The sequence below is a fragment of the Hemitrygon akajei genome, chromosome 28 (genome assembly GCF_048418815.1).
Source record: "Hemitrygon akajei chromosome 28, sHemAka1.3, whole genome shotgun sequence".
Classification (NCBI taxonomy): Eukaryota; Metazoa; Chordata; class Chondrichthyes; order Myliobatiformes; family Dasyatidae; genus Hemitrygon; species Hemitrygon akajei.
The window spans coordinates 3381161-3409149 of NC_133151.1; the positions used below are offsets into that span (position 1 = coordinate 3381161).

At 46.9% G+C, this 27989-nt stretch overlaps 1 protein-coding gene and 1 non-coding gene across 4 annotated transcripts in view; both read right to left on the minus strand.

Annotated features, from left to right (window-relative positions):
* LOC140717626 (uncharacterized) overlaps positions 1–27989 on the minus strand; it is a 129369-nt gene that overhangs the window by 60320 nt on the left and 41060 nt on the right. For all 3 annotated transcript variants that reach the window (XM_073031213.1, XM_073031215.1, XM_073031212.1), the window contains exons 5-9: positions 18066–18157; positions 15502–15802; positions 12452–12654; positions 8814–8939; positions 1023–1151 (exon numbers count right to left, since the gene is read on the minus strand). In XM_073031213.1, the coding sequence (XP_072887314.1) occupies positions 1023–1151; positions 8814–8939; positions 12452–12654; positions 15502–15802; positions 18066–18157 (851 nt within the window). The remainder of the gene's footprint in view (positions 1–1022; positions 1152–8813; positions 8940–12451; positions 12655–15501; positions 15803–18065; positions 18158–27989) is intronic.
* LOC140717889 (U6 spliceosomal RNA) lies at positions 9632–9734 on the minus strand. Its single transcript, XR_012096638.1, has one exon. It is a non-coding gene; the product is annotated as a U6 spliceosomal RNA (small nuclear RNA).

Sequence of the window (27989 nt, forward strand, 5' to 3'; positions counted from 1 at the left end):
TCAGGGGAGAATGGCCAGACTGGTTCAGGCTGACAGGAAGGCGACAGTAACTCAAATAACCACCTGTTACAACAGTGGTGTGCAGAAGAGCACAACACGTCGAACCTTGAGGGGATGGGTTGCAAAGATTTTGCTTCCTGAATACTTTTGGGTGCATGTTACGGATCTTGGGCTGTTGCTCTCCATACTACGCACAAAAAAACACCCCTATATTTGGTATTTCAATTCATAATTCAAGTCGGAAAAACTGATGCCAAGATTAAGGAAGGCATTTTTGTTGGTCCACAAATCAAACAGGACATCAATGACAGGCGATTCGAAGAACTTCTAGTGGGACCGGAGAAAATCACATGGAAGGCCTTCAAGGACGTTGCTGAAAGTTTTCCTGACAACTACACAGCAGTGGAATACCTGCAGCTGGTTGACAACATACTTCAAGCATACAAAACCATGAAGTGCAACTTGTCACTAAAGGTTCATTTTCTGAGTTCCCATTTAGACTTCTTCCCTGCCAATCTTGGCGCTGTCGGTGACGAGCACCGTCAAAGGTTTCACCAGGACATTGTGGTCACGGAGAAACTGTATCAGGGCGACTGGAATCCATCAACGCTGGCTGATTATTGTTGGACACTTAAGCAAGAAGCCTCAGGCACCGAGTACAAACGAAAATCATCAACAAAATATCTTTAGCTTAGTTGAACTATTGCAAAGCATCGGCACCGTTACACAATTAAAAGCATTACATTCAATAAAAAATAATTTCTTTTTTTCCAAATTCCTACATAATACAGGTCATCTGAAAGTATCCTTGCATTCAGCTTCAGGTGGTCGATCATAAAAAAAATATTCTGAGGAAGCTACTTTCGAAAAAATGGTTGTCCAGTGCTACAGCAACAGCAGACTTGTATTTGGTGAACATTTTTGTTAGATATAGGTATATATGAGCAAAAACCTAAACTATGAGGGCAACAATCCACAATGGTTACAAAAAGTTTAATTTTGGGCAAATTGACAAAGCTTACTTGATTGATTTTAGCTTGTAAAGCCAGGTGTCCGGCCTTGAGCTGCTGGATCTCCTGATTCAATTGGTTCTTCTCCTGTTTACACTGATGATCAAGGCTTTGATAGGCGCGTTGCTGGTCAGACAGTTCCTAGGGAAACAAAGCCACCTTTATATTGCTTGTCATCCACCAACATTGTCATCCATGACAGCAGTAATACATTCTGTTGGCACGTTATGTCAAAGGGAGCAAATTCTAAGTCTGAACTTGGAAAAGACCAAGGAATCCACCATTGTGGATTTCAGGAAGATTTCAGGAAGGTGCAGTCGAACCACCTCCCCTCCCTCCCCGCCCCACCCCCCAGCGAATACAGGCCTCCTCTGTAAAGAAAGTTAAGTGCACCAAGTTCCTGGGAGTTCACAGCATAGATGACCTCACCTGGTCCCTCAGTATCACCTCCCTGAACAAAAAAGCACAGCAGCACCTCCACTTCCCAAGGAGAGTGAGGCAAGCAAGACTGAAGTTTACAGCAGCACCACTGAGAGCATCCTGACAAGCTGCATCTCCATCTGGTCCGGGAGCAGCCGAGCATCGGACCGGAAGTCCCTACAAAGGACTGTAAGAATGGCCGAGAGGATCATAGGGGTCTCCCTACCATCTATTGGGGACATTTATCAGGAGCGCTGCATACGCAGGGGCCTTAGTATTATCACTGATCCCACCCGTCCATCCAGCATCCTCTCTGACTTTCTACCATCGAGCAGGAGACTCCGATGCATAAAGACAAGAACGGTCAGGATGGGAAACAGTTTCTTCCCCCAGGCCGTCAGGCTTCTGAACTCCCTGCTGCATCACGTTCATAGATAGTGTCACAGTTAATCTGTTCTGGACCTTGCAATATTTAATTTATGCACTTTAATTTGTTATTTATGTGTGATTCATCTATAGATTTCATCCTTATCTTCATAAATTATCACATTAAATGTGTTGTGTGTGCTACTGTGCTTTACACCCTAGTTCGGAGAAATGATGTCTCGTTTCTTTATACATTATATGGTTATATACATTATATACATATATATTACAATAAAATTGACTTGACTTGACTAACCTCTCAGATCTTCATCACCCTAAAACAACAGGGCATCAATATGGATTATGTTACATAAAGCAAGATCAAGACCTAGTTTGCAGTTTATTTATCATGTTTACATCAGATTTCCTCCGGAACTTCGGAGACCTCGGCCCTCACCCTGCCTTGTGCAGCTGGATCCTGGTCTTCCTGTCAGATCGCTGGCAGGTGGTGAGAGTGGGCTCCCTCACCTCTGTCCCTCTGACCCTCGACACAGGAGCCCCTCAGGGTTGCGTACTGAGCCCCTTCCTTTACTCCCTGTACACCCATGACTGTGTTGCCACCCACAGCTCCAATCTGCTGACTAAATTTGCCGACGACACTACACTGATTGGCCTAATCTCAAATAATAATGAGGCAGCCCACAGTGAAAAAGTCATCACCCCGACACAGTGGTGTCAAGAAAACAACCTCTCCCTCAATGTCGCAGAAACAAAGGAGCTGGTTGTGGACTACAGGAGGAGTGGAAACAGGCTAACCCCTTAACCCCTGACAGGCTAACATCGATAGATCTGGGGTTAAGAGGGTAAACAGCTCCAAGTTCCTTGGCATACACATCACCGAGGACCTCACTTGACCTGTACATACTGGCTGTGTGGTGAAAAAAACACAACAGCGCCTCTTTCATCTCAGACAGTTGAAGAAGTTCAGCACGAGTCCCCAGATCCTTTCTACAGGGGCACGATTGAGAGCATCCTGACTGGCTGCATCACTGCCTGGTATGGGAACTGTACCTCCCTCAATCACAGGACTCTGCAGAGAGTCGTGTGGACAGCCCAGCGCATCTGTAGATGTGAACTTACCACTATTCAGGACCCTGAGGACTTGTGGAAACTGTGTGGTGGTTTCTTTCAAACTTATAGCCTTTTAACATCTTTGGACTATTTTTACTGTGCCCATGGTCTGTTTTTTTAAAATCAATTATGGTATTGTCTGCACTGTTGTAACTATATGTTAACTATAACTATAAGTAACTATATGGTTTTGTGTAGATCTTGTAGCTTTAGTTTTTGGTTTGTTGGGTGGTAGAGTTGGTCTCCTGACTTGGTGTGTCTGGGTAGTCTTGTTTTGTCTGGTGGGTTTGGAGCTCCTTTCTGGGGAACGCTAAGGTGGTAGTGCGATATTAATACGCAGCAGCCTCTCCGGACTCTGGATTTGGGGATTGCCAAACGTTATGTGGATTTTTTTTGGTGTAGTCTGTTTTGTTGTGTGCTTTTGTGATATCATTCTGGAGGAACGTTGTTTCATTTTTTAATTGCATTGCAGTTGTGGTTTCTAAATGACAAACCGAAATTCAATTCACAAAGACAGGTGTGTAAAAAGGGCCCGAATGATCACTGGGGACCCGAGTCACCCCAACCACAAACTGTTCCAGCTGCGACCATCCGGGAAACGGTACCACAGCATAAAATTCAGGACCAACAGGCTCCGGGACAGCTTCTTCCACCAGGCCAACAGACTGATTAATCCACGCCGATACAATTGTATTTCTAAGCTATATTGTCTGTTCTGTTGTATATCTTCCTGTACATACTATTTATTACAAGTTACGATAATTCCTAAGCTGCTCGTTCAGACGGAGACGCAATGTAAAGATTTTTACCGTGTGAAGGATGTAAGAAATGCAGTCAATTCAATTCAAAGACATAAATTGAGGTGCGTTGCTTGCATTAACAACCAACGCACACCTGAGGGTTTACCAGGGAGAGCCTGCCAAGTGTCGTCACACATTCCGGCACCAGCATAGCACGCCCACTGAGACCAAGAGACAAAACAACAACAGCAAAGCAAGCTCAGGAGCGCTTGCAAAACACTGCCAACAGGATCAAGGCAAACAGAGCATTTCAAGCCCACTTTGTGGTTGGAAACTTAGCCTTTACAAAGGACGAGGTCGAGCCCCAGAAGTGCATTTAGCATCTCTCCATAAAGAAGATGGGATTTTAATGCAGACTACTGTGAGGTGTTGCATTTGGTAGGACCAACCGGGGTAGGCCTCACACAGTGAACGGAGTGCGGTAGAACAAAGGGATTTGGGAATCCAGGTCCAGAATTCACTGAAACTGGCATCACAGGCAGACAGGGTCGTGAAGAAAGCTTTTGGCACTTCAAAATATTGAGTACGAGAGATGGGATGTTACGTTGAAGTTGTACAAGACGTTGGTGAGGCCTAGTATTGTGTGCAGATTTGGTCACCCGGCTACAGAAGAGATGTAAATAAGGTTGAAAGAGTACAGAGAAAAGTTACAAGGATGTTGCTAGGACTGGAGGACCTGAGTTATAGGGAAATATTGAATAGGTTAGGTCTTTATTCCTTGGAACGTAGAAGATTGAGAGGAGATTTGATGGAGGTTATACAAAATCATGAGGAGTATGGATAGGGTAAAAGCAAGTAGGCTTTTTTCCACTGACATTGGGTAGAACTACAACTAGAGGTCATGGGTTAAGGATGAAAGGTGAAAGGGGAAACTCCTTCACTCAGGGGGTGGAGAGACTGTGGATCGAGCCTCCAGCACAAGTGGTGCATGCGAGCTCGGTTTCAATGCTTCAGGAAGTTTGGACGGGTACATGGATGGTGGGGATATAGAGGGCGATGGTCCCAGTGCAGGTCGATAGGAGTAGGCAGTTCAAATATTTCGGCATGGACTAGATGGGCCGAAGGGCTTGTATCTGTGCTCTAATTTTCAATGACTCCTGGGGAAGGGGTGGGTTTGGGGAGGAGGGAGGAAAAATGGAGTAATATCCCACTCATCACAACCAATTCTGAATTGTGGTGCCAAATAGCTGGCAAACGAGAACTATAAGACCATAAGATATGGGAGCAGAAGTAGGCCATTCAGCCCATCGAGTCTGCTCCGCCATTCAATCATGGGCTGATTCAATTCTTCCAGTCATCCCCACTCCCCTACCTCCCCATACCCTTTGTTGCCCTGGCTAATCAAGAACCTATCTATCTCTGCCTTAAATACACCCAATGACTTGGCCTCCACAGCCGCTTGCGGCAACAAATTCAACAGATTTACCGTCCTCTGACTGAAGTAATTTCTCCACATCTCAGTTCTAAAAGGACGTTCTCCAATCCTGAAGTCGTGCTCTCTTGTCCTAGAATCCCCTACCATGGGAAATAACTTTGCCATATCTAATCTGTTCCGGCCTTTTAACATTCAGAATGTTTCCATCAGATCCCCCCTCATTCTCCTGAACTCCAGGGAATACAGCCCAAGAGGTGCCAGATATTCATCATACGGTAACCTTTTCATTCCTGTAATCATTCTCGTGAATCTTCTCTGAACCCTCTCCAACGTCAGTATATCCTTTCTAAAATAAGGAGCCCAAAACTGCACACAACACTCCAAGTGTGGTCTCCCGAGTGCTTTATAGAGGCTGACTAGAGAACACCCTAGTCAGACGCAACATCTTCAAGCTTAACCAGGCCGAAGGTACTGACAGTCTCCGTTAGCGAGCTGTGGCTGCAAAGTAATTAAGTTACAGACAAAATATCCAGAAATCTCAACTGTTCGCTGAAAAGTTCAAATCCCACCATGGCAATGAAATGGCTACATCGTGTAATGGTGAATATCAATTTAAAAAAAAAGATATCCATCTGGTGGAGTTGAGTTGTTCTCCCATCCTTGCCAACGTTTTGTCACCGTGCAAGGAGACATCGTCAGTGTGCTGTTGACCATAGCGTGTCCTACGAAGGCTTGGCCTTTATGTACTGATCAGTCAGCTGATTGTTTATCATTTGTGACATGGAGATGAAATCTCGTCACTGATTGCCTGCGTGGTGATCTTTGTGTGCTGTGGTCTGGAGTTTTGCCCGCATAGGTTTATAAACAGGATCACGGTCTACATGTCTTTTCATCGAATTGTTCGTGGAAAACCGCGCCTCTACTAGGGATTCTCTTTCAGGCCGCGTGTTGGCTTGCGCCGTGACTCTCACTGATCCGCAGTCGAGTTTGTGCCCCTCGCCACCATCTTGGGAAGAGACCGGGAGGAGTTGCTCATTCCGCTTCCGAAATGGTGTCCAATCAGCCGACGGATAAGTACATGAAGGCCAAGCGTTCGGAGGACACACACAACAGTTAACAGCGCACTGACGACATCTCCTCGCTCGGTGACGAAACGTTTGTAAGTAAATTGCCAAGATCGGAGAACAACTCAGCCCAACCACGGACCACCTGGCTACTCATTTTCCGAATTATTTCCAGATATCTGTCTGCCTAAACCAGAGTTTCCTGACCTTTTTTATGCCATGAACCCCTACCATGAACAAAGGGGTCCGTGGATCCCAGGTTGGGAACCACTGGAAGATCATAAGGCATAGGAGCAGAATTAGGCCATTCGGCCCATCAGACCTGCTCCGTCATTCCATCATGGTTGATTTACTATCCCTTTCAACCCCATTCTCCCGTGCCTTGGCCTCATAACCTTTGATGTCCTGACTAATCGAGAACCTCCGCTTTAAATACCCAATGACTTGGCCTCCACCGATGTCTGGGTGCAGTGAATGCCACTCTTACCAAACGGCAAGTCTACGGCTCTTACCCAGTCCACATGTGACTCCAGACCCATTGATGCCCTTGAACTATTTGACAGCTCCGTGGACAGTTTGCAAATGGACCCTGGGAATCTGTAGTTATGCAATGTTCAGTCCAACTAAGAACAGGTTTTATTTTTTTGCCCAGATCTTGGTGAACTTTCAAATTTTTTTTTAAAGGCAACCACAATCAAAAATGAATTCAGTTTAACAAGTTTACATTCTTAAATTCCCCATCCGTTCTGGTGGTATTTGAGTTTGTCTCTTGTTTATTAGACCATCAGACACAGGAGAAGGATTTGGCCGTTTGATCATGGCTGATTTATTTTTCTTTCTCAACCCCATTCTCCTGCCTTCTCCCTGTGACCTTTGACGCCCTGACTAATCAAGAACCTATCAACCTCTGCTTTAAATATACCTAATGACTTGGCCTCCACAGCTGCCTGTGGCAATGAATTCCACAGATTCACCACTCTCTGGCTATAGAAATTCCTCTTCATCTCCATCCCTCTATTCTGAGACTGCGCCCTCTGGTCCTAGACCCCCCTCCCACTATAAGAAACATCCTCTCCACATCTACTCTATCTGTGTCCTCTGGTCCTAGACACCCCCACTATAGGAAACATCCTCTCCACATCCACTCTATCTGTGTCCTCTGATCCTAGACTCCCCCACTATAGGAAACATCCTCTCCACATCCACTCTATCTGTGTCCTCTGATCCTAGACTCCCCCACTATAGGAAACATCCTCTCCACATCCACTCTGTCTGTGTCCTCTGGTCCTAGACTCCCCCAGTATAGGAAACATCCTCTCCACATCCACTCTACCTGTGTCCTCTGGTCCTAGACTCCCCCACTATAGGAAACATCCTCTCCACATCCACTCTATCTGTGTCCTCTGATCCTAGACTCCCCCACTATAGGAAACATCCTCTCCACATCCACTCTATTGAGCCCTGGATTACTAAGAGGGAGCATAAACACTGTGCGCATTTGTTACACCACGGTATGTGGAAACAGACAGCCTTCTCGGTGATACAATCACTTTCAAAGTTATCTGGAGGAGGCAGACAAATCTTAAATCTCAGTGATGGATGCATCCCATCAAATCCTCTAATCAATAAACTGCTAATCACATATAATATACTGCAGACTCGAGTTAGTTTGATGATTCACACTAGATCATCTGAGACAGCCACTGAATCTCATCTACCTCTCTCTCTTCCCAGCCCAAACGAGTTAGTCACGACCCACACCGATTAGCGTTGCACCTTGGTAGGGCAAACGCAGGGAGACAGTACACTGTGCTGCTGATCAGAGAGATCTTGCTCCTTGAAAGTGGCCACAGAGGTCGACAGGTGGTTAAGAAGGCTTAGGGAATGCTAGCTTTTATTAGTCGAGGCACTGAGTTCAAAAGTCAGGAGGTTACGTTGCAACTTTATAAAACTCTGGTTTGGCCACATTTGGAGTACTGCGTCCAGTTCTGGTCGCCCCATTATAGGGAGGATGTTGGGGCTTTGGAGAGGGTGTAGAAGAGGTTTACCGGGATGCTGCCTGGTTTAGAGGGCCTGTGCTATCACGAGAGGCTGGATAAACTTGGGTTGTTTTCTCTGGAGCGTCAGAGGCTGGGGGGAGATCTGATAGAGGTTCACAAGATTTTGAGAGGCATCAATAAAGTGGACGGAGAGTATCTGCTTCCCAGGGTTGGAATGCCTAATACCAGAGGGCATGCACTGAAGGTGAGAGGGGGTAGGTTCAGAGGGTAAGTTTTTTTACTCAGAGAGTGGCAGACCTTTGGAATGCACTGCCTGGTATGGTGCTGGAGGCAAATACATTGGAGGCTTTTAAGGGACGTTTTTGGATAGGTGCATGGACGTGAGGAAGATGGAGGGATGTGGACATGGTGTAGGGAAGAGGGATTAGTGTTTGGGTGTTTCTGATTTGCTTTTTAGCTGGGTCAGCACAACATTGTGGGCTGAATGGCCTGTTCCTGTTCTATGTTCCATTGCCCGAAGGCAGTTTGAGAAAATGTACAGAGAACTATGAGCTAAATTTTTAAAAGACATAACGAAACTGCAAGGGACTTGTCCGATAAGATCAGAGAGAGCATGTGGTAAAACTTCACCACTACTTTTTCCAAACCTGCTGGTATTCCTTCTCCCTGCTCTTTGTCTTCTGCTCCATCGTGCGCCGGACACTTTCCGCATTCTGCCTCTGACAGTTCAGCTCCTCGGAGACCTGCTTCAGCTTCTGCTCGAGGAGTGCGCACTGAAAAAGCAAAGGAAGTCGTCAGTCAGGATACCAGAATACCATCCCACTTCAGCACAACGCTTTAAAAAAAAGCCCTGAGTTTATAAATAATGAATAAAACCAATCTTTGTTATATATAAATCTACATACACATGCAAGGTTGCATCGTCCATGACTTTCACAAAACCAAACTGGGGAGAGAGAGGGAACAGTATGTGGGGGAGGGAGGGAGAGCGGGAGGGGGAAGGAGAGGGAGGGGGGGGAGGGAGACGGAGAGAGAGAGGGAGAGAGACTGCCTGTAGAAATCTTGGGGGAAGTCAGCCCAACCTGCCAGTGAAAGGCAGAAGAACCACTTTGGATATTTTTCCCTGAAGCTTAATCAAGTTTTGGAGAGAGTTTCTCACAACGCAGGCACCGAGCATTGTTATTGACACTGATTTGTTAAGGTTACCTTTATCTGTCGCATGTACATCGAAACACACAGTGAAATGCATCGTTTTTGCACCAGCGACCAACACAGTCTGGGGGCTGTTCTGGGGGCAGCCCGCAAGTGTCGTCACTCCCCCCCCGGCACGCCCGCAACCTACCAGCCCTAACCCGCACGTCCTTGGACGGTGGGAGGAAACCGGAGCACCCGGAGGAAACCCAGACGGTCGTGGGGAGAACGTACAAACTCCTTACAGTGAACCCTTTGAAGCACTGCCGCCCAGAAAAATACAGAACGCTTCATGAATCCGCCTGTCATCCTCACACCAGCACAGTCCTCATCTTCTCTGTATCGTTGGGATTTTAGAATATTTGCCGCCCTAGCGAGCACACGTACCAAGACGCAGAGAAAGGACACAATGAATTCAGTGGAGTGCTGAAACAGCGTTCTCCCTGTGCCTCCGAGCCAACAAGGCTGAGTGGCCCCGCCCACTCACTCTTCAGTGTTAGCTAAAGGGGGAAGGAAAGTAGAGAAGGGAACCTGCCATGGGTTAAACATGATTTTCCGAAATGTCTTCACGTACAACGTCCAATTTCTCAGCAGGGAAATGAATACTGCCTTTTGCAAACGACTGCCGCTAATGAAGATTACCGCCTCCCCATACAAGGGAGGATCTGCAGATGCAGGAATTCCAAAGCAACATTCACACACACACAATGCTGGGGCAGCTCGGCAGGCCAGGCTGCACCTACGGCAAAGAGTAAAACAGTCGACGTTTCCACGGATTCCGCCAGGCCTGCTAAGCTCCCCCAGCATTTTGTGTCTGTTACCACCTTCCCACCACTTTGCCTGATCTGTCCGTAACTCACCAATAACTTTATTCTGCACTTTACAGTTCTTCACCCAGAAAGGAATAATAAAGAAGCTTCCTGACCTGGTGTGCACGGACACGTTACTTAATGGTATTGGTCCATGGCATTAAAAAAAAGGGTTGGGAAACCCAGATTCTACACTGTCCTGTTGCCTACTCCCAGTGAAGGAATGGCATGAGACGGGTACAGGTGCAGAGAAACAAATCAAATAATATTAAAAAAGAAATAATACTGAGAACATGAGTTGTAGAGTCCTTGTGTGCTTCGCCCCCTTCTCCACTCGCTTTACACCAAGGACTGTGCGGCTAAGCACAGCTCCAACACCCGTGCACAAGTTTGCTGACAACTTCACTGTTGAGGGCCGGATCAAAGGTGGCGATGAATCGGCATACAGGAGGGAGACTGAACATTTGGCTGAGTGGTGCCGTAACAACAACCTCTCACACAATGTCAGCAAGACCAAGGAAATGTTTGTAGACTTCAGGAGAAGGAGATCAGAGGACTATGGGGACCAGAAGTAGAAGAGGTTTAGCAACTTTAAAATCCTGGGCGTAACTTTTATTGGGACCTGTCCCGGACCCAGCATGTAAATGCAATTGCGGAGATTTGACAAGTAATCAAAAACTTTGATGAACTTCCATAGATGTGTACAGGTGTCCCCCGCTTTCCGAACGTTCGCTTTACGACGTTTCGCTTTTACGAAAGACCTACATTAGTACCTGTTTTCGCTAACCGAAAGAGGATTTTCGCTTTTACCGGAAAAGACGCCCGCTTTAAACTTGTGTTTACCCTGAGAAAGAGTACCGTGACCATGAAGACTTGCGCGGGCAGGTGTGTGCGCATGTATGTACATGCCGATTTTTTTCTACAAATCGGTTTTGGCTCAATCTTCCCGATTCAGGTAAGTGAAACTACACTGTACGTACATTATTCCTACTTTATATAGGCTGTGTATTTATCATATCATTCCTGCTTTTACTATATGTTCGTGTTATTTTAGGTTTTATGTGTTATTTGGTTTGATTTGGTAGGTTATTTTTTGGGTCTGGGAACGCTCAAAAATTTTTCCCATATAAAATAACGGTAATGGCTTCTTCGCTTTACGACATTTCAGCTTACGAACAGTTTCATAGGAACGCTCTACCTTCGGATAGCGGGGGTAACCTGTAGTGGACAGTGTATTGATTGGCTGCATCACAGCCTGGTATGGAAACACCAATGCCTATGAATGGTAAATCCTACAAAAGGTGGTGGATTTAACCCAGTACATCACGAATAAAGCCCTCCCCACCATTGAGAACATCTACATGAAACACTGCCATAGGGAAGTAGTATCTATCCTCAGAGATCCCCACCACCCAGGCCATGCTCGCTTCTCGCTGCTGCCATCAGGTAGAAGGTACAGGAGCCTCAGGACTCGCACCACCAGGTTCAGGGACAGTTACTACCCCTCAACCACCAGGCTCCTGAACAAAAGGGGATAACCACACCCATCGATTGAGATGTTCCCACAATCAATGATCTCATTTGAAGGGCTCTTTATCTCGATATTTCATGTTCTCGTTATTTATTGCTAATTATTTACACAGTTTGTTGCCTTCTGCACTCTGGTTGATCTTTCATTGATCCTGTTACAGTTACTATTCTGTAGATTTGCTGAATATACCCCGCAGGAAAATGAATCTAAGATTTGTACGTGGTGACGTGCATGTGCCCTGATAATAGATTTTTACTTTGAACTTTGCACTTTGATAAACCGCTAGAACATGTTTCCGTAGCAGCCGGCGAAGTAGGGTGTTGAAAGGGGAGAATCCCCCCCCCCCCCAATACTTCCAAAGTGGGTCTGAATTTTAAGCTAAGGAACTGAAAGCCACGGTAGCATAATGCAATTACAGCTGGGTGCGGTGGGGTCAGAGTTCGGAGTTCAAATCCAGTGCCAGATCTAAGGAGTTGGCACGTTCTCCCCGTGACTGGTTTCCTCCCACAGTCCAAAAACTTGGTTGCTCGGTTAATTGGCCTTTGTAAATGGTCCCGTGATGAGGCTAGGGTTAAATAGGTGGTTTGCTGGACTCGCTGGGCTGGAAGAGCCTGTTCTGCAGTGTGTCGTTAAATCAAAATAAAGTCTTGTATTTACATTTCTACGCATACTGATTTTGTTCGGCGTACACAAGCCACATTGTATGTAGCTGTTGGAACGTGGCGCTGCTCGGCCCGCCAAGAGACGGTCGCACCTTGTTTCTCGCCTGCTCCTGCTGCGCCGCTGCTCGCTCCAGGTCAGCCCTGCTCTTACACAGGGCCGCTTCCTTCGCCGCCAGCTCGCCTCTGCACTTCTCCAGCAGCGACTGCGCTTCCTGCAGCTTGTTCAGGTGGTTTTTGATCTCTTTCTCCTGGGACTGCACCCAGAGTTCCAACTCGGACATCGTACACTGCAGCACTGCGGGAGACGAAAACAAGGAGTCATCGGCATCCTGACAAAGGTCTCAACGCACACAAAAATAAAGGTGGTTCATATGAACACTGCTTTGCACCATATACTGTATGCCAATTAATAATTCACTTAAAGCTGAGGCGTTATTGTCCCTTAAGATGCAAGTTATTTCATCAATTCCATAGACCCCACACACTCCTCATACAACTCCCTCCTGCCATCTGGGAAAAGGCACCGAAGCATTCGGGCTCTCACGACCAGACTATGTAACAGTTTCTTCCCCCGAGCTATCAGACTCCACAATACCCAGAGCCTGGACTGACACCAACTTACTGCCCTATTGTCCAGTTTACTATTTATTGTAATGTCTGAACTGTTTTGTGCACTTTACGCAGTCCTGGGTAGGTCTGTAGTCCAGTGTAGTTTTTTTTCTGTGTTGTTTTTTATGTAGTTCAGTCTAGTTTTTGTACTGTGTCGTGTAACACCATGGTCCTGAAAAACGTTGTCTCATTTTTACTGTGTACTGTACCAGCAGTTATGGTCGCAATGACAATAAAAGTGACTTGACTTGAGCAGTTTGCTCAAGACATTCATGGAAATATTACTTACATAATCTAACTTGTCTTGATTCACTGTGAACCAAATCTCGCACAGTTCAACTTGTCAACCTAGAGCAAGTGCTCCCAACCTTTTTATATACCTTGGGCCAATACCATTAAGTGAGGACCATATCTTTCTCGTGTACATTAATGAAGGACCATTACAGGAGGCCCATGATCCTGTACTGATCAGAGGATCAGAGGTGGAGAGGGTCACTAACTTTAAAATTCCACTATCTCAGAGGACCTGTTCTGGCCTCCTCATAAATATAATTGAAAAGGAAGCATGACAGTGCCTCTACTTCCTCAGGAGTTTGCGCAGATTCAGTACGTCATCAAAAACATAGAACATAGAAAACCTACAGCACAATACAGGCCCTTCGGCCCACACAGCTGTGCCAAACATGTACTTACTCTAGAAATTACCTAGGGTTACACATAGCCCTCTATTTTTCTAAGCTCCATGTACCTATCCAAAAGTCTCTTAAAAGACCCTATCATATCTGCCACCACCATCGTTGCCAGCAGCCCATTCCGTGCACTCACCACTCTCTGTGTAAAAAACTTACCCCTGACATCTCCTTTGTACCTACTCCCAAGCCCCTTAAACCTGTGTCCTCTTGTGGCAGCCATTTCAGCCCTGGGAAAAAGCCTCTCATCATCTTATACACCTCTATCAAGTCACCTCTCATCCTCCGTCGCTCCAAGGAAAAAAGGCCAAGTTCACTCAACCTATCCTCATAAGGCATGCACCCCAATCCAGGCAACATCCTTGTAAATCTGCTCTGCACCCTTTCTATGGTCCCACATCCTTCCTGTAGTGAGGTGACCAGAACTGAGCACAGTGAGGTTTGACCAGGGTCCTACGTGCATCAGGTCCAGGGGATTTATCCACCTTAATGCGTTTTTGACGACCCAGCATTACCTGCTCCTTAACCTCAAAAATCAGCGTGTGCAACGCACACAAAATGCTGGAGGAGCTCAGCAGGTCAGACAGCGTCTATGGAAATGCATATAGATAGTCAATGTTTCAGGCCGAGACCCTTCTTCAGGACTGAAAAGGAAGGGGGAAGACACCAGAATAAAAAGGTGGGGGTGGGGGACAGAGGCCAGCTGGAAGGTGATAGGTGAAGCCAGATGGTTGGGAAAGGTCAAGGGCTGGAGAAAAGGCCATAAGAAATAGGAGCAGGAGTCGGCCATCTGGCCCGTCGAGCCTGCTCCGCCATTCAATACGATCATGGCTGATCTGGCCATACACTGATCTCTACCTACCCGCCTTTACCCCATAACCCCTTAATTCCCCTAAGGAATCTGATGGGAGAGGTGAGTGGACCATCTTTGCCCATGAGCACCGACATGTCGGAATGGGAATGGGAATGGGAATCATGGTAAAAACACCTAGCCACCGGGAAGTCCCACTTGTGGCGGATGGAGAGGAGGTGCTCAATGAAGCGGCCCCCCCGATTTATGATGCATCTCACCAACGTAGAGGAGGTCGCATCAGACATAATAGACGAGCCCAGCAGATTCGCAAGTGAAGCTTTGCCTGACCTGGCAGGACTGCCTGGGGCCCTGAATGGAGGTGAGGGAGGAGGTCTACGGACAGGCGTTAGACTGCTTGCAGGGATATGTGGCCGGGAGGGAGATTAGTGGGGAGGGACAAATGGACAAAGGAATCGCGGCGGGCGTGCGATCCCTGTGGAAAGGGGTGGGGGGTGGGGGAGGTAAAGGTACGTTTAGTGGTAGGATCCTTGGTGGAAATTGCGGAGGATAATGTGAAATGCCCTATTTCCAATTTCTTCTCCAAGTGCAAATTCCCGCTTTTATCCTTGACTGGACCCAAATTAGATTTAGATTTAACAGGCCCTTCCTGTTACGAGTCCACGCTGCCCAATTACACCCACGTGACCAACTAACCCATTAACCAGTACATCTTCGGAACGTGGGAGGAAACCGGATCACCTGGAGGAAGCCCACACAGGCACACGGGGAGAATGCACAACCTTCTTCCGGACCACGGCGGGAATTGAACCTGGGTCACCGTAACGCTAACCGCTACGCCACCCAGTACCTCGGGATTATCCTTGACCTAGCTTGCTAAGGTCAAGTTCAACTTCAGAATTACAGCTTCTTCCAAAAAGAAAATTACAGCCGGGATGGAAAAGCTACCCTCGTTATTCCACACAACGTCTCAGCTCTTTTGAAAAGCAAACGGAAGCAAGTTGCCACTATTAGAGGACCTGTCAAACAGTACCTTGGTTTTCTTTCCTCAATTCCTGGACTTGCACCCTGACCGACTCTTCCAGGTGGTTGTCCTTGGAATCCAATTCAAGGCGACTGGTCTTGTTGTTCTGCTGGGGGCTTCTGGGATTCTGGTACAGGGATGTCCTTGGCTGTTCCCATGGGAAGACAGAGGAAGAGGATCCGTGTCTGACCGGGCTCTCGGCCACCTGAGCGGGTGCTTTCTCCTGCTGCCAGGAAAACGTGGAGGCCCTGATCTGCTGCGGAGCATTTTCGCGATGGTTCTTGTTGCTGCTGAATTGCAACTGTTGAACCTTGGGCGGGAGAATATTCAATGAAGAAACACACCTTGGGCAGCAGTGGTAGACCACGACACCTGCAAAAGACTTAACAGCGTCTCTTCATCCCCCCCCACCCCCTGCCCCATAACCTGAAATCAGGGTAAGGGGTTGAGTGAAATTATGGTGTTGGAACTGGGAGCACCAGAGCGTCGGCATGCCATACGCATCTTAATTCACCGAGACAAAATAAATACTGGATTCCCACTTCCCAACAGTGTACCTCCAAAACACAAAGTACACTGCAGATAACACACACAAAATGCTGGTGGAACACAGTAGGCCAGGCAGCATCTATAGGGAGAAGCACTGTCGACGTTTCGGGCCGAGACCCTTCGTCAGGACTAACTGAAAGGAAAGATAGTAAGAGATTTGTAAGTAGGAGGTGGAGGGGGAAATGCGAAATGATAGGAGAAGACCGGAGGGGTTGGGATGAAGCTAAGAGCTGGCAAGGTGATTGGCGAAAGTGATACAGAGCTGGAGAAGGGGAAGGATCATGGGATGGGAGGCCTCGAGAGAAAGAAAGGGGGAGGGGGAGGAAGCACCAGAGGGAGATGGAGAACAGGCAAACAACTAAATATGTCAGGGATGGGGTAAGAAGGGGAGGAGGGGCATTAACGGAAGTTAGAGAAGTCAATGTTTATGCCATCAGGTTGGAGGCTACCCAGCCAGTATATAAGGTGTTGTTCCTCCAGCCTGAGTTTGGATTCATTTTGACAGCAGAGGAGGCCATGGGTAGACATATCAGAATGGGAATGAGACGTGGAATTAAAATGTGTGGCCACTGGGAGATACTGCTTTCTCTGGCGGACCGAGCGTAGGTGTTCAGCAAAACGGTCTCCCAGTCTGCGTCGGGTCTCACCAATATATAAAAGGCCACACCGGGAGATGCAGATGCTGGGGTTGAAGCAACACGTACAACACTCTGGAGGAACTGAGCAGGTCGGGAGTCCTGACGAAGGGTCTCGGTCCGAAACGTTAACTGCTCGTTTCCACGGATGCTGCCCGACCTGCTCAGTTCCTCCAGCGTGTTGTACGTGTACAGCATGTCCAAAATTGCACAAGGCAAAGAAAGACTAAAACAGGATTATTAATTCTTTCACAGTACAAAGAAATGCAAAGTTACTGGAGGAATCACAAACACGACAAGATCTGCAGACGCTGGAAATCCCAAGCAACACACACAAAACGCTCACGTTGTGTTGGTTCCTAATGCAAAAAAAAATCATTTATGCATTTCACTTTAGGTTTTGATGTATGATGGCAGATGAATGAATCTGAATCCAAAGCAACACACACACACACACACACACACACACACACACACACACACACACACACACACACACACACACACACACACACACACACACACACACACACACACACACACACACACACACACACACACACACACACACACACACACACACACACACACACACACACACACACACACACACACACACACACACACACACACACACAGACAGTTTGGAGGAGCAACACCTTGTATCCAGTGGGTAACCTCCAAGCTGATGGTATGATCATCAATTTCTCAGTGAATTCGTCCCTTCCCCTTCTCTCTTTTTCCGCTCCCCGTTCCAGTCCTCATCCCAGCCCGTCTCTTCTCCTCACCTGCCAATCACCTCTCTCTGGAGCCCCTTCTCCTTCACTTCCTTCCACAGTCCACTCTCCTCACCTATTAGATTCTTTCTTCTTTCACCTATCACCTCCCAACTTCTTACTTCATCTCCCCCCCCAGCTGGTCTCAAGTGTCACCTGTCTCCTTGCACTCCTTCACCTTCCCCCACCTTTTTATTTCTGGCTTCTTCCACCCTCCCCCCCCACATTTCACCTCCCAGCTTCTTACTTCATCCCTCCTCCCCTACCCACCCACCTTCCTCCTCACCAGGCCTCAAGTATCACCTGCCAGCTAGCACTCCTCCTCTCCCCACCCCCCACCTTTCTATTCTGGCCCCTTCTCCCCTTCCTTTCCAGTCCTGACGAAGGGTCTCGGCCCGAAACGTCGACTGGTTATTCCCCTCCACAGATGCCACCTGACCTGCTGTGTTCCTCCAGCGTCTTTTTAGTGCGTTGTCAAGATTTCCAGCATCTGCAGAAGCTCACGTTTCAGAATTGTGGCCTGTTGGTCAGGCTGCCTTATTTGTGACACAAGGAGCCTCCCCCCTCGTAAAATAAACATGCAAGATCCACATAATTTTAGCTGAACACTGACCTGCAGCTTCAATGCTTTCACTTCAGAACTCAGCCGTTTCTTCTCCTCCACCTCCCGGCAGAATTTTTCTTGCAGTTCAACCCACTTCGGATCTGCGTCAAAATGAAGAAGCCACAAATTGCAGGGGTATTTCATGATTTGCAGCCCCAAACCCTACAAACCCACAACAGCTTCCAGCTAGGAGGACGAGCAACAGGCCACGTGGGACTGACATCAAATCACCACCTAACACACTGAGAATTCTTACTCAATCATTTTTTTTAAAATTGAGATACAGCAATGCCTCGATTTAATCCCATCCTAGCCATAAGACAAGTTACAATGACCAATTAACCTACCAACCGGTTCATCTTTGGGCTGTGGGAGGAAACTGGAGCACCCAGAGGAAACCCACGCGGTCACGGGGAGAATGCACAAACTCCTCACAGGCAGCGGCGGGAATTGAACCCGGGTCACTGGAACAGTAAAGCGTCATGGTAACCTCTACGCCACCATGCTCCCCTAGTGTCACACACACTCCAGTAAAGTCCTGGAACTCCCAACCCATGACAGTGGAAGCAGCTTTTCCACAAGAGTTGAAGAGGGAACACTCACCACCTCAAAGGGATCATTAGGAATGGAGAAATAACTTCTGGCTGAGCCAGTGTGTCCATATTCCTCAATGTTATAGTTCTTTAAGGGTGTTATAGCTGGGGGTGGTAATGGGGATAATACCCTCAATGGCATACAACTCAAATAGCCTCTGACAACCAAGTCCAGCTCCTGGCCTTCACGTGTGGCTTAGCTACCAAGCTCAGCAGAACTGTTTCTACTGACAGGAAAAGGGGCAAAGGTGGGTTTCCGGCACCTTAAAACCAGTCACTTTGGGCAGATGGGGCTTGTCAGCTGATGTTGGTAGCTCACCTAGGAGAAGGAAAACTCTGATCTCAAATCTCCCCTGTCTTGCGGCTATACCCACTCCTGGGGAAGGCTTCGGGAGTAAACTCCCCAAGGGAAAAAATCCGTAGCCGGACTCCCTAAGGCAGTCTTCTGTTGAGTCCAACGCTGACTGGCAACTCCTGTGACACTGCTGGTGCCAAACTGTATCGGTCTCCACCGATCCTTTGGGTTATCAGATAGGTGTGGGGGGGGGGGGGGGGGCAGCTTGCTACATGGGTAACAGCTTGCTCTCCATGTCGTACTGGCCAGGTTGTGTATCTAGACAGCCACAACGGAACATCCTGACCAATGGAGGTCTTAGAGATAGAAGCTTGTAAAGTTATAAGAAGCACATTAAGAGTGAGCCATCGTGCAGGAAGGCCCTGTTCTGCATTTTATCTCTCAGTAATAATGTCAGACTATTGGACTTATTCAAACCATTGGATGTTCCCCTTATTAACACACAAAGAAACTTTTTAATCTACTTGTACACAACAGTAGAATAAATTTTCCCATTACCCCGTTGAGCTTTAAGTGGGAGGGAAATAAACAAGCACTCAAGACCCTGGTTCGAACTGTAAAAATTCACCCACGTTCCTGACCCCTGGGGTCACCCTGCTTGAACTCTGAGCCCTGGAGGTCCGTTAGCCAGATCCAGGCCATCAGGCTCCCCGGGTATTCGGATGGCAGGCTGTTGTGAACGAACGAACGAATGAACGAAATGTTAAATACTAGAGAACATGTACAAGGGGTGATTGATAAGTCCGTGGCCTAAGGTAGACTTTCTGCGAAATCACTCAGAGTTGAACTGTACGTGCACATAACGAGAGCATCTTGGACCTCCAGGTGGTCCACAGCCGGGGTGATTGATAAGTTTGTGGCCTAAGGTAGAAGGAGATGAGTTATGCAGCTCCCGTTATATGCAAGTGCAGTTCAACTCTTTGAGCAAAAATGCAGAAAGTTTGAAGTTAATATCTCATTTCCTTCTACCTTAGGTCACGAACTCATCAATCACCCCATGCTGTGGAGGTCCGAGACGCCGACTTCTACAAAGAAGGGATCCGTACGCTCCACGACCGCCGGACTAAGTGTGTAAATGTAGGAAAAATAAATGTGCTAGGTTTTCTAAAATTGACTCCTTCTACCTTAGGCCAACAAACTTATCAATCATCCCTCGTATTTAGAATGGGAGGGCGGGGGGAAAGTTTTAAGGAGAGGTAGAGGGAGAGTTTTTATTTCTCTACCCCACACAGAGAGTGGGCTGCTCAGATTGCACAGGGGCGGTAGAGCAACTAGACAGAATTATGACATTTCAGAGGCTTATAGATAGGCACATTAACATGCAGGGTATGGAGAAATGAGGGTTATAATCAGGCAAAAGGGATAAACTTAATTATGCATCACGTTCAGCAATAATTTTATGAGCTGAAGAGCTATTTCTGTGCCGTACATGTCAATTTTAAGAGAGCCACAAAACAAGATGGGATTGGGTGGTCGTGAGGCTCTACACTCTCTCCCTCGCCTGCAGAAACAAATTTCAAATTAACCCAAGGCTCAGAGGATTTAAGGTTCTTCCTTTGACCGACTCTGGAGATAACTAAACTTGAAAGCTCAAGCCTTCAAACGCCGTCCTCCCGAGACCACAAAACTGCATGGCTGTGTCATTTTATTACAGCCGCTTGGAGACCAGTGACCACAAGGCGGTTACGCAGCTCACACAAGATCTCCAAAGCAGTGGCTAACGCAGTAAGCCTAGTTCCCCATGAATCTGAGCACAGGATTGAAGCTTCAGTAACCCAAATGCTGGAATTTGAAACACTAGTCTCACAGGAGTTGCATTGAAACAGAAATCAGATTGAATTGAATTCAGATTCAGAGTCACACAGGAATTGAAATACAACAGAATTCAGATTCAGATTCACACAGGAGTTGAACAGAATTCATAGAAACATAGAAAACCTACAGCACAATACAGACCCTTCGGCCCACAAAGCTGTGCCGAACATGTCCCTACCTTAGAAATTACTTAGCCCTCTAATTTTCTGAGCTCCTTGTACAGGAGCCTCTTAAAAGACCCTATCGTATCTGCCTCCACCACCATCGCCTGAAGCCCATTCCACGCACTCACCACTCTCTGAGTAAAAAACTTACCCCTGACATCTCCTCTGTACCTACTTCCAAGCACCTTAAAACTGTGCCTTCTTGTGTTAGCCATTTCATCCCTGGGGAAAAAGCCTCTGACTATCCACATGATCAATGCCTCTCATCATCTTGTACACCTCTATCAGGTCACCTCTCATCCTACATCACTCCAAGGAAAAAAGGATGAGTTCACTCAACCTTTTCTCATAAGACATACTCCTCAATCCAGGCAAAATCCTTGGAAATCTCCTCTGCACCTGTTCTGATTTCCACATCCTTCCTGTAGTGAGGCGACCGGAACTGAGCACAGTACTCCAAGTGGGATCTGACCAGGGTCCTATATAGCTGCAACATTACCTCTCGGCTCTTAACCTCAATCCCACGAGTCGACCTGTGTAGCAGCTTTGAGCATCCTGTGGACTCGGACCCCAAGATCCCTCTGATCCTCCACACTGCCAAGAGTCTTACCATTAATACTATATTCTGCCATCATATTTGACCTACCAAAATGAATCACTTCACACTTCTCTGGGTTGAACTCCATCTGCCACTTCTCAGCCCAGTTTTACATCCTATCAATGTTCCCGCTGTAACCTCTGACAGCCCTCCACACTATCCACGACATCCCCAACCTTTGTGTCATCAGCGAATTGAAGAACCCATACGTCCACTTCCTCATCCAAGAGTAGGGTAGGGGTCCCAGAACATCACGAAGAGTAGGGATCTCAGAACAATTCAGATTCAGAGTAAAACAGGAATTTAAGTACAACAGCATTGAGTCAGAGTCTCACAGAAATTGAAATACAGTCCACATGTGCGGATTCAATGAACCGCGGATTGGGAAAACCCGGAAGTTCTCTCTCCAGCACTCATTGTTTGAGCATGTATAGACTATTTTTTCTTGTCATTATTCCATAAACAATACAGTATAACAACTACTTACATAGCATTTACATTGTATTAAGTATTATAAGTAATCTAGAAATGATTTAGAAGTACAGGCAGTCCCCGGGTTATGAACGAGTTCCGTTCCTGAGTCTGTCTTTAAGTCGGATTTGAAGTCGGAACAGGTACATCCGGTATTATTTAGCGTCACTTAGTCAAACGTTTGTCTTTGTATATAGTATATTTTTTTAATATATATAGTATATATCTTTTCCAATGACCAATAGAGTTTCTCCTCTTTCCAGTCGCTTTATTACTTGCACTTTATTTTTAATCGTGATTGTGATTATTTTCGTAAACAGAAACACTGCGGATTCAGAGCTGCGCTGGGCCCTAAAGTCCACTGGACAGAGACAGGTTAAATAAGGTCCGGGGTTCCACTGGGTCCTAAAGACCACCGCACTGAGACAGGTTAAATAAGGGACTTGAGCATCCGTGTTTTTTGGTATCCACGGGGGGGGGTCCCAGAACCGATCGCCTGCGGATAAGGAGGGCCGACTGTACAACAGTATCAGATTCAGAGCCACACAGGAGTTCAACAGATTCAGATTCAGAATCAGACAGGAGCTGAACAGAATTCAGATTCAGAGTCAGAGAGGAGTTCAACAGAATTCAGATTCAGAATCAGACAGGAGCTGAACAGAATTCAGATTCAGAGTCAGACAAGAGTTGCAGAATTCAGATTCAGAGTCTCACTGGAGATGAACAGTATTGTTATAAATATAGTTTGAAAATAAAGTGAGCTAGCATCCCAGACCATGAAGGATGCCATCAGGAGCCATCTTGCCTCATAAACACTGGAATAATGAGTTTGCAATTTACCCATCTTAGTCTGTTAGGTTTTCTTCCCCCCTATCGTTGCCCTGTGAGAGTTGGTTAAACACTGCCGAGGAGAAACATAGACAGTAATTTTAAAAACGCAAACACAAGGAAATCTGCAGATGCTGGAAATTCAAGCAACACACACAAAATGCCAGTGGAACCCAGCAGGCCAGGCAGCATCTATAGGAAGAAGTACAGTCAACGTTTCGGGCCGAGACCCTTCGTCAGGACTGACAAAGTCATGATGAAGGGTCTCGGCCCGAAACGTCGACTGTACTTCTTCTTATAGATGCTGCCTGGCCTGCTGCATTCCACCGGCATTTTGTGTGTATAGGCAGTAATTTGTATTTTGTTTGTGGGCACCAGGGAGCCAATGGAAGCTGGCAAGGCTGGACTGGGATCTAAGAGCCGAGATAAAGGGTGGAAAAGCAGCTGAAGCCGGAAAGTGTCAGTCAGACTGAACTGTCAGAGAGTTCCAGCAGCGTGCAGATTAACTTCTGCACCTGACTGACCTACAAGCCCTCGACTTTGCACACTGGTATTTAGGGGATGTGCGGTTTGCACTTGCACAACTAAATAAACACTGCAGTATCATTTTGCCACCGAGGATCAATAAGCAGAATTTGAACGTACTGCCGATGTCCATCCTTACAGTAATCCCCAGAGCTTTAAACCCCTATTCCTTACCTTTGCACCTGATATCTGCGACCCACAGTGCCTGAGTCACACACAGGGTGCCGACAATTGGTTCAGGTCCAGTATCAACCAGGGATGAGTGACTTTCATTCTGACTGGCTGATATGGAAGGTGAGGGGGAGGCTACTACACAGGATCGAAGTAAGCTGCAGAGAGTTGTAAACTCAGTCAGCTCCATCATGGGCACCGGCCTCCACAGTATCCAGGACATCTTCAAGGAAAGGCAGCGTCCATCATTAAGGACCCCCATCACCCAGGACATGCCCTCTTCTCATTGCTACCATCAGGGAGGAGGTACAGGAGCCTGAAGACACACTCTTAGCGATTCAGGAACAACTTCTTCCCCTCTGCCATCCGATTTCTGAACGGACATTGAACCCATGAACACGACCTCACTACTTTGTTTATTTCTGTTTTTGCACTACTGATTTAACTATTCAATATACATATACTTACTGTAATTCTGCTTTCCCCCCATATTCATGGTACTACTGTCGCAAAACTAACAAATTTCACAACATACGCCGGTGATATTAAACCTGATTCTAATTCTGAACCTACCTCTGATCAAAATTAACCGCCTTTGTATGTGCGCCATTGTTAAACTAACGTGATAATGATTTTATGAGATGGCAAGACGACACTTAACCAAAGATCCCTAATTTGCTGCAACTAATTACTATTTAATTACCCTCACCAGCAGCCTGCTGGATCCCCTGCAGTTTGCCTACCGGGCAAATAGGTCAGTAGACGATGCAGTCAACCTGGGACTGCACTATATCCTGCAACATCTGGATCGTCCTGGGACCTATGCTCGGATGCTGTTTGTGGATTTCAGTTCGGCGTTTAACACCATTGTCCCTCATACCCTCTGCTCCAAATTGTCTCACCTTACTGTGCCACCTGACCTCTTGCGATTGGATTTACAGCTTCTTGACCAACAGAAGTCAGCAGGTAAGGATGGGACAGGTCACCTCGGATATTCGAATCACCAACACCGGCGCCCCCCAGGGGTGTGTCCTCTCTCCACTGCTGTTCTCCCTCTACACCAATGACTGCACCTCCTCCAACCCCTATGTGAAGCTTTTGAAGTTTGCAGACGACACTACCGTCATCGGACTCATCCAGAATAGTGATGAGTCTGCATATCGACAGCAGGTGGACCAACTGGCGCTCTGGTGCAGTCGGAACAATCTGGAGCTGAACACGCTCAAGACAAAGGAGATGATAGTGGATTTCAGGAGACATCCCCCCGCTATGTCTCCCCTCACAGTCCTCAGCAGCCCTGTGTCCACCGTGGAGAACTTCAGGTTCCTGGGAACCACCATCTCTCAGGATCTGAAGTGGGAGCAGAACATCAGCTCCATCCTGAAGAAGGCCCAGCAGCGGATGTATTTCCTGCGGCTCTTGAGGAAATACGGTCTGCCTCAGGAATTGCTGCTGCAATTCTACACTGCAGTCATTGAGTCTGTCCTGTGCACCTCCATCATTGTGTGGTTTGGAGCCGCCAAGCAGGATAGAACCAGACTACAGCGCACAGTGAGGACTGCCGAGCGCATTATTGGAGCCTCCCTGCCCTCTATCGTGGACCTGTACTCTTCCAGGTTGAAGAAGAGGGCGGGGAACATCACAAAGGACTCCTCCCATCCTGCGCACAGACTGTTTGATCTGCTTCCGTCTGGTAGGCGCTTCAGATCCCTCCAGACTAAGACTAATAGGCACTGGAGAAGTTTTTTCCCTACTGCGGTCACTTTGCTGAACAGTTAACTGCCGGTTAACTGTCAGCTAACTATTACTTGGATTGCACTACCTGTATGTACAATTTATATTTTCATTTATATTTATCATTATTATTGTTATGAGCAGAGAGACAACATCTGCCGGAAGTAAATTCCTTGTACGTGCATAGGTACTTGGCGATTAAAGTCTGATTCTGATTCTGGTTAATCGTGTATTATATTAGAATTGTCAATTAACATTCATTCTATAGAAAAAAAATGCCCATTCTTTGAAATGATATCCATTGAATAACAAAAATCACCCTCCACCCAAATTTGGTTGGAACTCCATCTTCTTTATATAAATGCAGAACTGAACTGTAAACATCAAGAGAGCAGCAGATCCCATGAGGTGCCATGCGACGTGGAATATCTGCACAACACTCCCAGTGAGCACAAGTTAGACAATGTGTGGTCGCATCCCAGCAGAAGATACTCCAGCAAGTACACGACGGCGGAAGTGGAGATGGGCGTGAAAGGGTTCAACTCTACATTACGGAGCTATGGAATAAGCACGCATCATCAAGGAGCCTCATCCTCCAGGCCTTGCTCCTACCATCGAGGAGGAGGTACAGGTGGGCCCCACGCCACCAGGTTCGGGAACGGCCATTACCCCTCAGCTATCAGGCGCCTGAATAACTTCACTCCCCTCAACTCTGAATTGACTCCGCAACCTACGGACTCACTCTCAAGGACTGTATAAGTCACGTTCTCAGAGCTTGTTAGTTACTATTATTTATTTATTTTTTGTATTTTCACAGAATGTCTTCTTTTACACGTTGGTTGTTGTCGGTCTTCGCATGTGGTTTTCCATTGATTCCTTGTCCTACTGTGAATGCCCGTAAGTAATTGTATCTCAGTGTAGTATTAGAATCAGGTTTAATATCATCAGCATACGCTGTGAGATTTGTTAACTTTACGGCAGCAGTACAATGCATGCATGACAAATAGAGAAAAAAAAATTGAGTTACAGTAACTCAATTAAACAGCTAAGTTAAAATAAGTAGTGCAAAATAGCAGAAATAAAAAAAGCAGTGAGGTAGTGTTCGTGGGTTCAGTGTCTATTTAGGAATCGGATGGCAGAGGGGAAGAAGCTGTTCCTGAATCGTTGAGTGTGTGTCTTCAGGCTCCTGTACCTCCTCCCTGATGGCAGAGGGGAAGAAGCTGTTCCTGAATCGCTGAGTGTGTGCCTTCAGACTCCTGTACCTCCTCCCTGATGGCAGAGGGGAAGAAGCTGTTCCTGAATCGTTGAGTGTGTGTCTTCAGGCTCCTGTACCTCCTCCCTGATGGCAGAGGGGAAGAAGCTGTTCCTGAATCACTGAGTGTGTGCCTTCAGGCTCCTGTACCTCCTTCCTGATGGCAGAGGGGAAGAAGCTGTTCCTGAATCGTTGAGTGTGTGTCTTCAGGCTCCTGTACCTCCTCCCTGATGGCAGAGGGGAAGAAGCTGTTCCTGAATCGTTGAGTGTGTGTCTTCAGGCTCCTGTACCTCCTCCCTGATGGCAGAGGGGAAGAAGCTGTTCCTGAATCGCTGAGTGTGTGCCTTCAGGCTCCTGTACCTCCTTCCCGATGGTAGCAGTGAGAAGAGGGCATGCCCTGGGTGATGGGGGTCCTTAATGATGGACGCCGCCTTTAGAGGAACCCCTCCTTGAAGGTGTCTTGGGTACTATGGAGGCTGGTACCCATGATAAAGCTGACTAACTTTACAAGTTTCTGCAACTTTACGTACTTTGATCGTAAGCTTACGTTGAAAGTTTTATGAACGCTGGAATCCTGAAAATACCCCTGCAGACCCAGTGAAGGCAGGATAGTGTCCAGCTGCAGTATTCTGGCCAACATCGGTGGCCTGACTAACACCGGCCGCTGGGACGAGGCATCGTGTTGTGAAATTTTGCAAGGAAGCAGAACCATCACCCGACAAGTCACGAGGGCGTTTAGTAGAAACTAGAGGGAGGGGGAAAGCTTGGCTTGAACAATACAGCAGCTCAGCGTGTCAACAAACAGGACTTTATCTCCTCACTGATAACAATGGAGCTCCTGACCTCAGTCACGCCGTCAGGCACATTTTTGAAGTCAAAGTCATAATGTATGTTTGGAAAAAGTACAACTTCTACAGTTAAATTTATATCACTTGGGGCAGAATTGGAACTTATATATCGTTTTCAAACGCTGTTTCTGCATCTCTTGAAAATGAATTCATTCAAAGGGAGGCACTGCTGGCGTTAACAGCTATCACCAGTCCCCAACTGATCAGAATCAGGTTTAAAATCACCGACATTATGTCATGAACTTTGTGGTAGCAGCACAATGCAATATATAATAGTAGAGAAAAGACTGTGAATTACGGTTAAGTATGCATACTAAATAGTTAAATAAGTTGAGCGAAAATAGAAATAAAAAGGTAGGGAGGTAGTGTTTATGCATTCAATGTCAATTTAGGAATCAGATGGCAGAGGGGAAGAAGCTGTTCCTGAATCACTGAGTGTGTGTCTTCAGGCTCCTGTACCTCCTCCCTGATGGCAGAGGGGAAGAAGCTGTTCCTGAATCACTGAGTGTGTGTCTTCAGGCTCCTGTACCCCCTCCCTGATGGCAGAGGGGAAGAAGCTGTTCCTGAATCGTTGAGTGT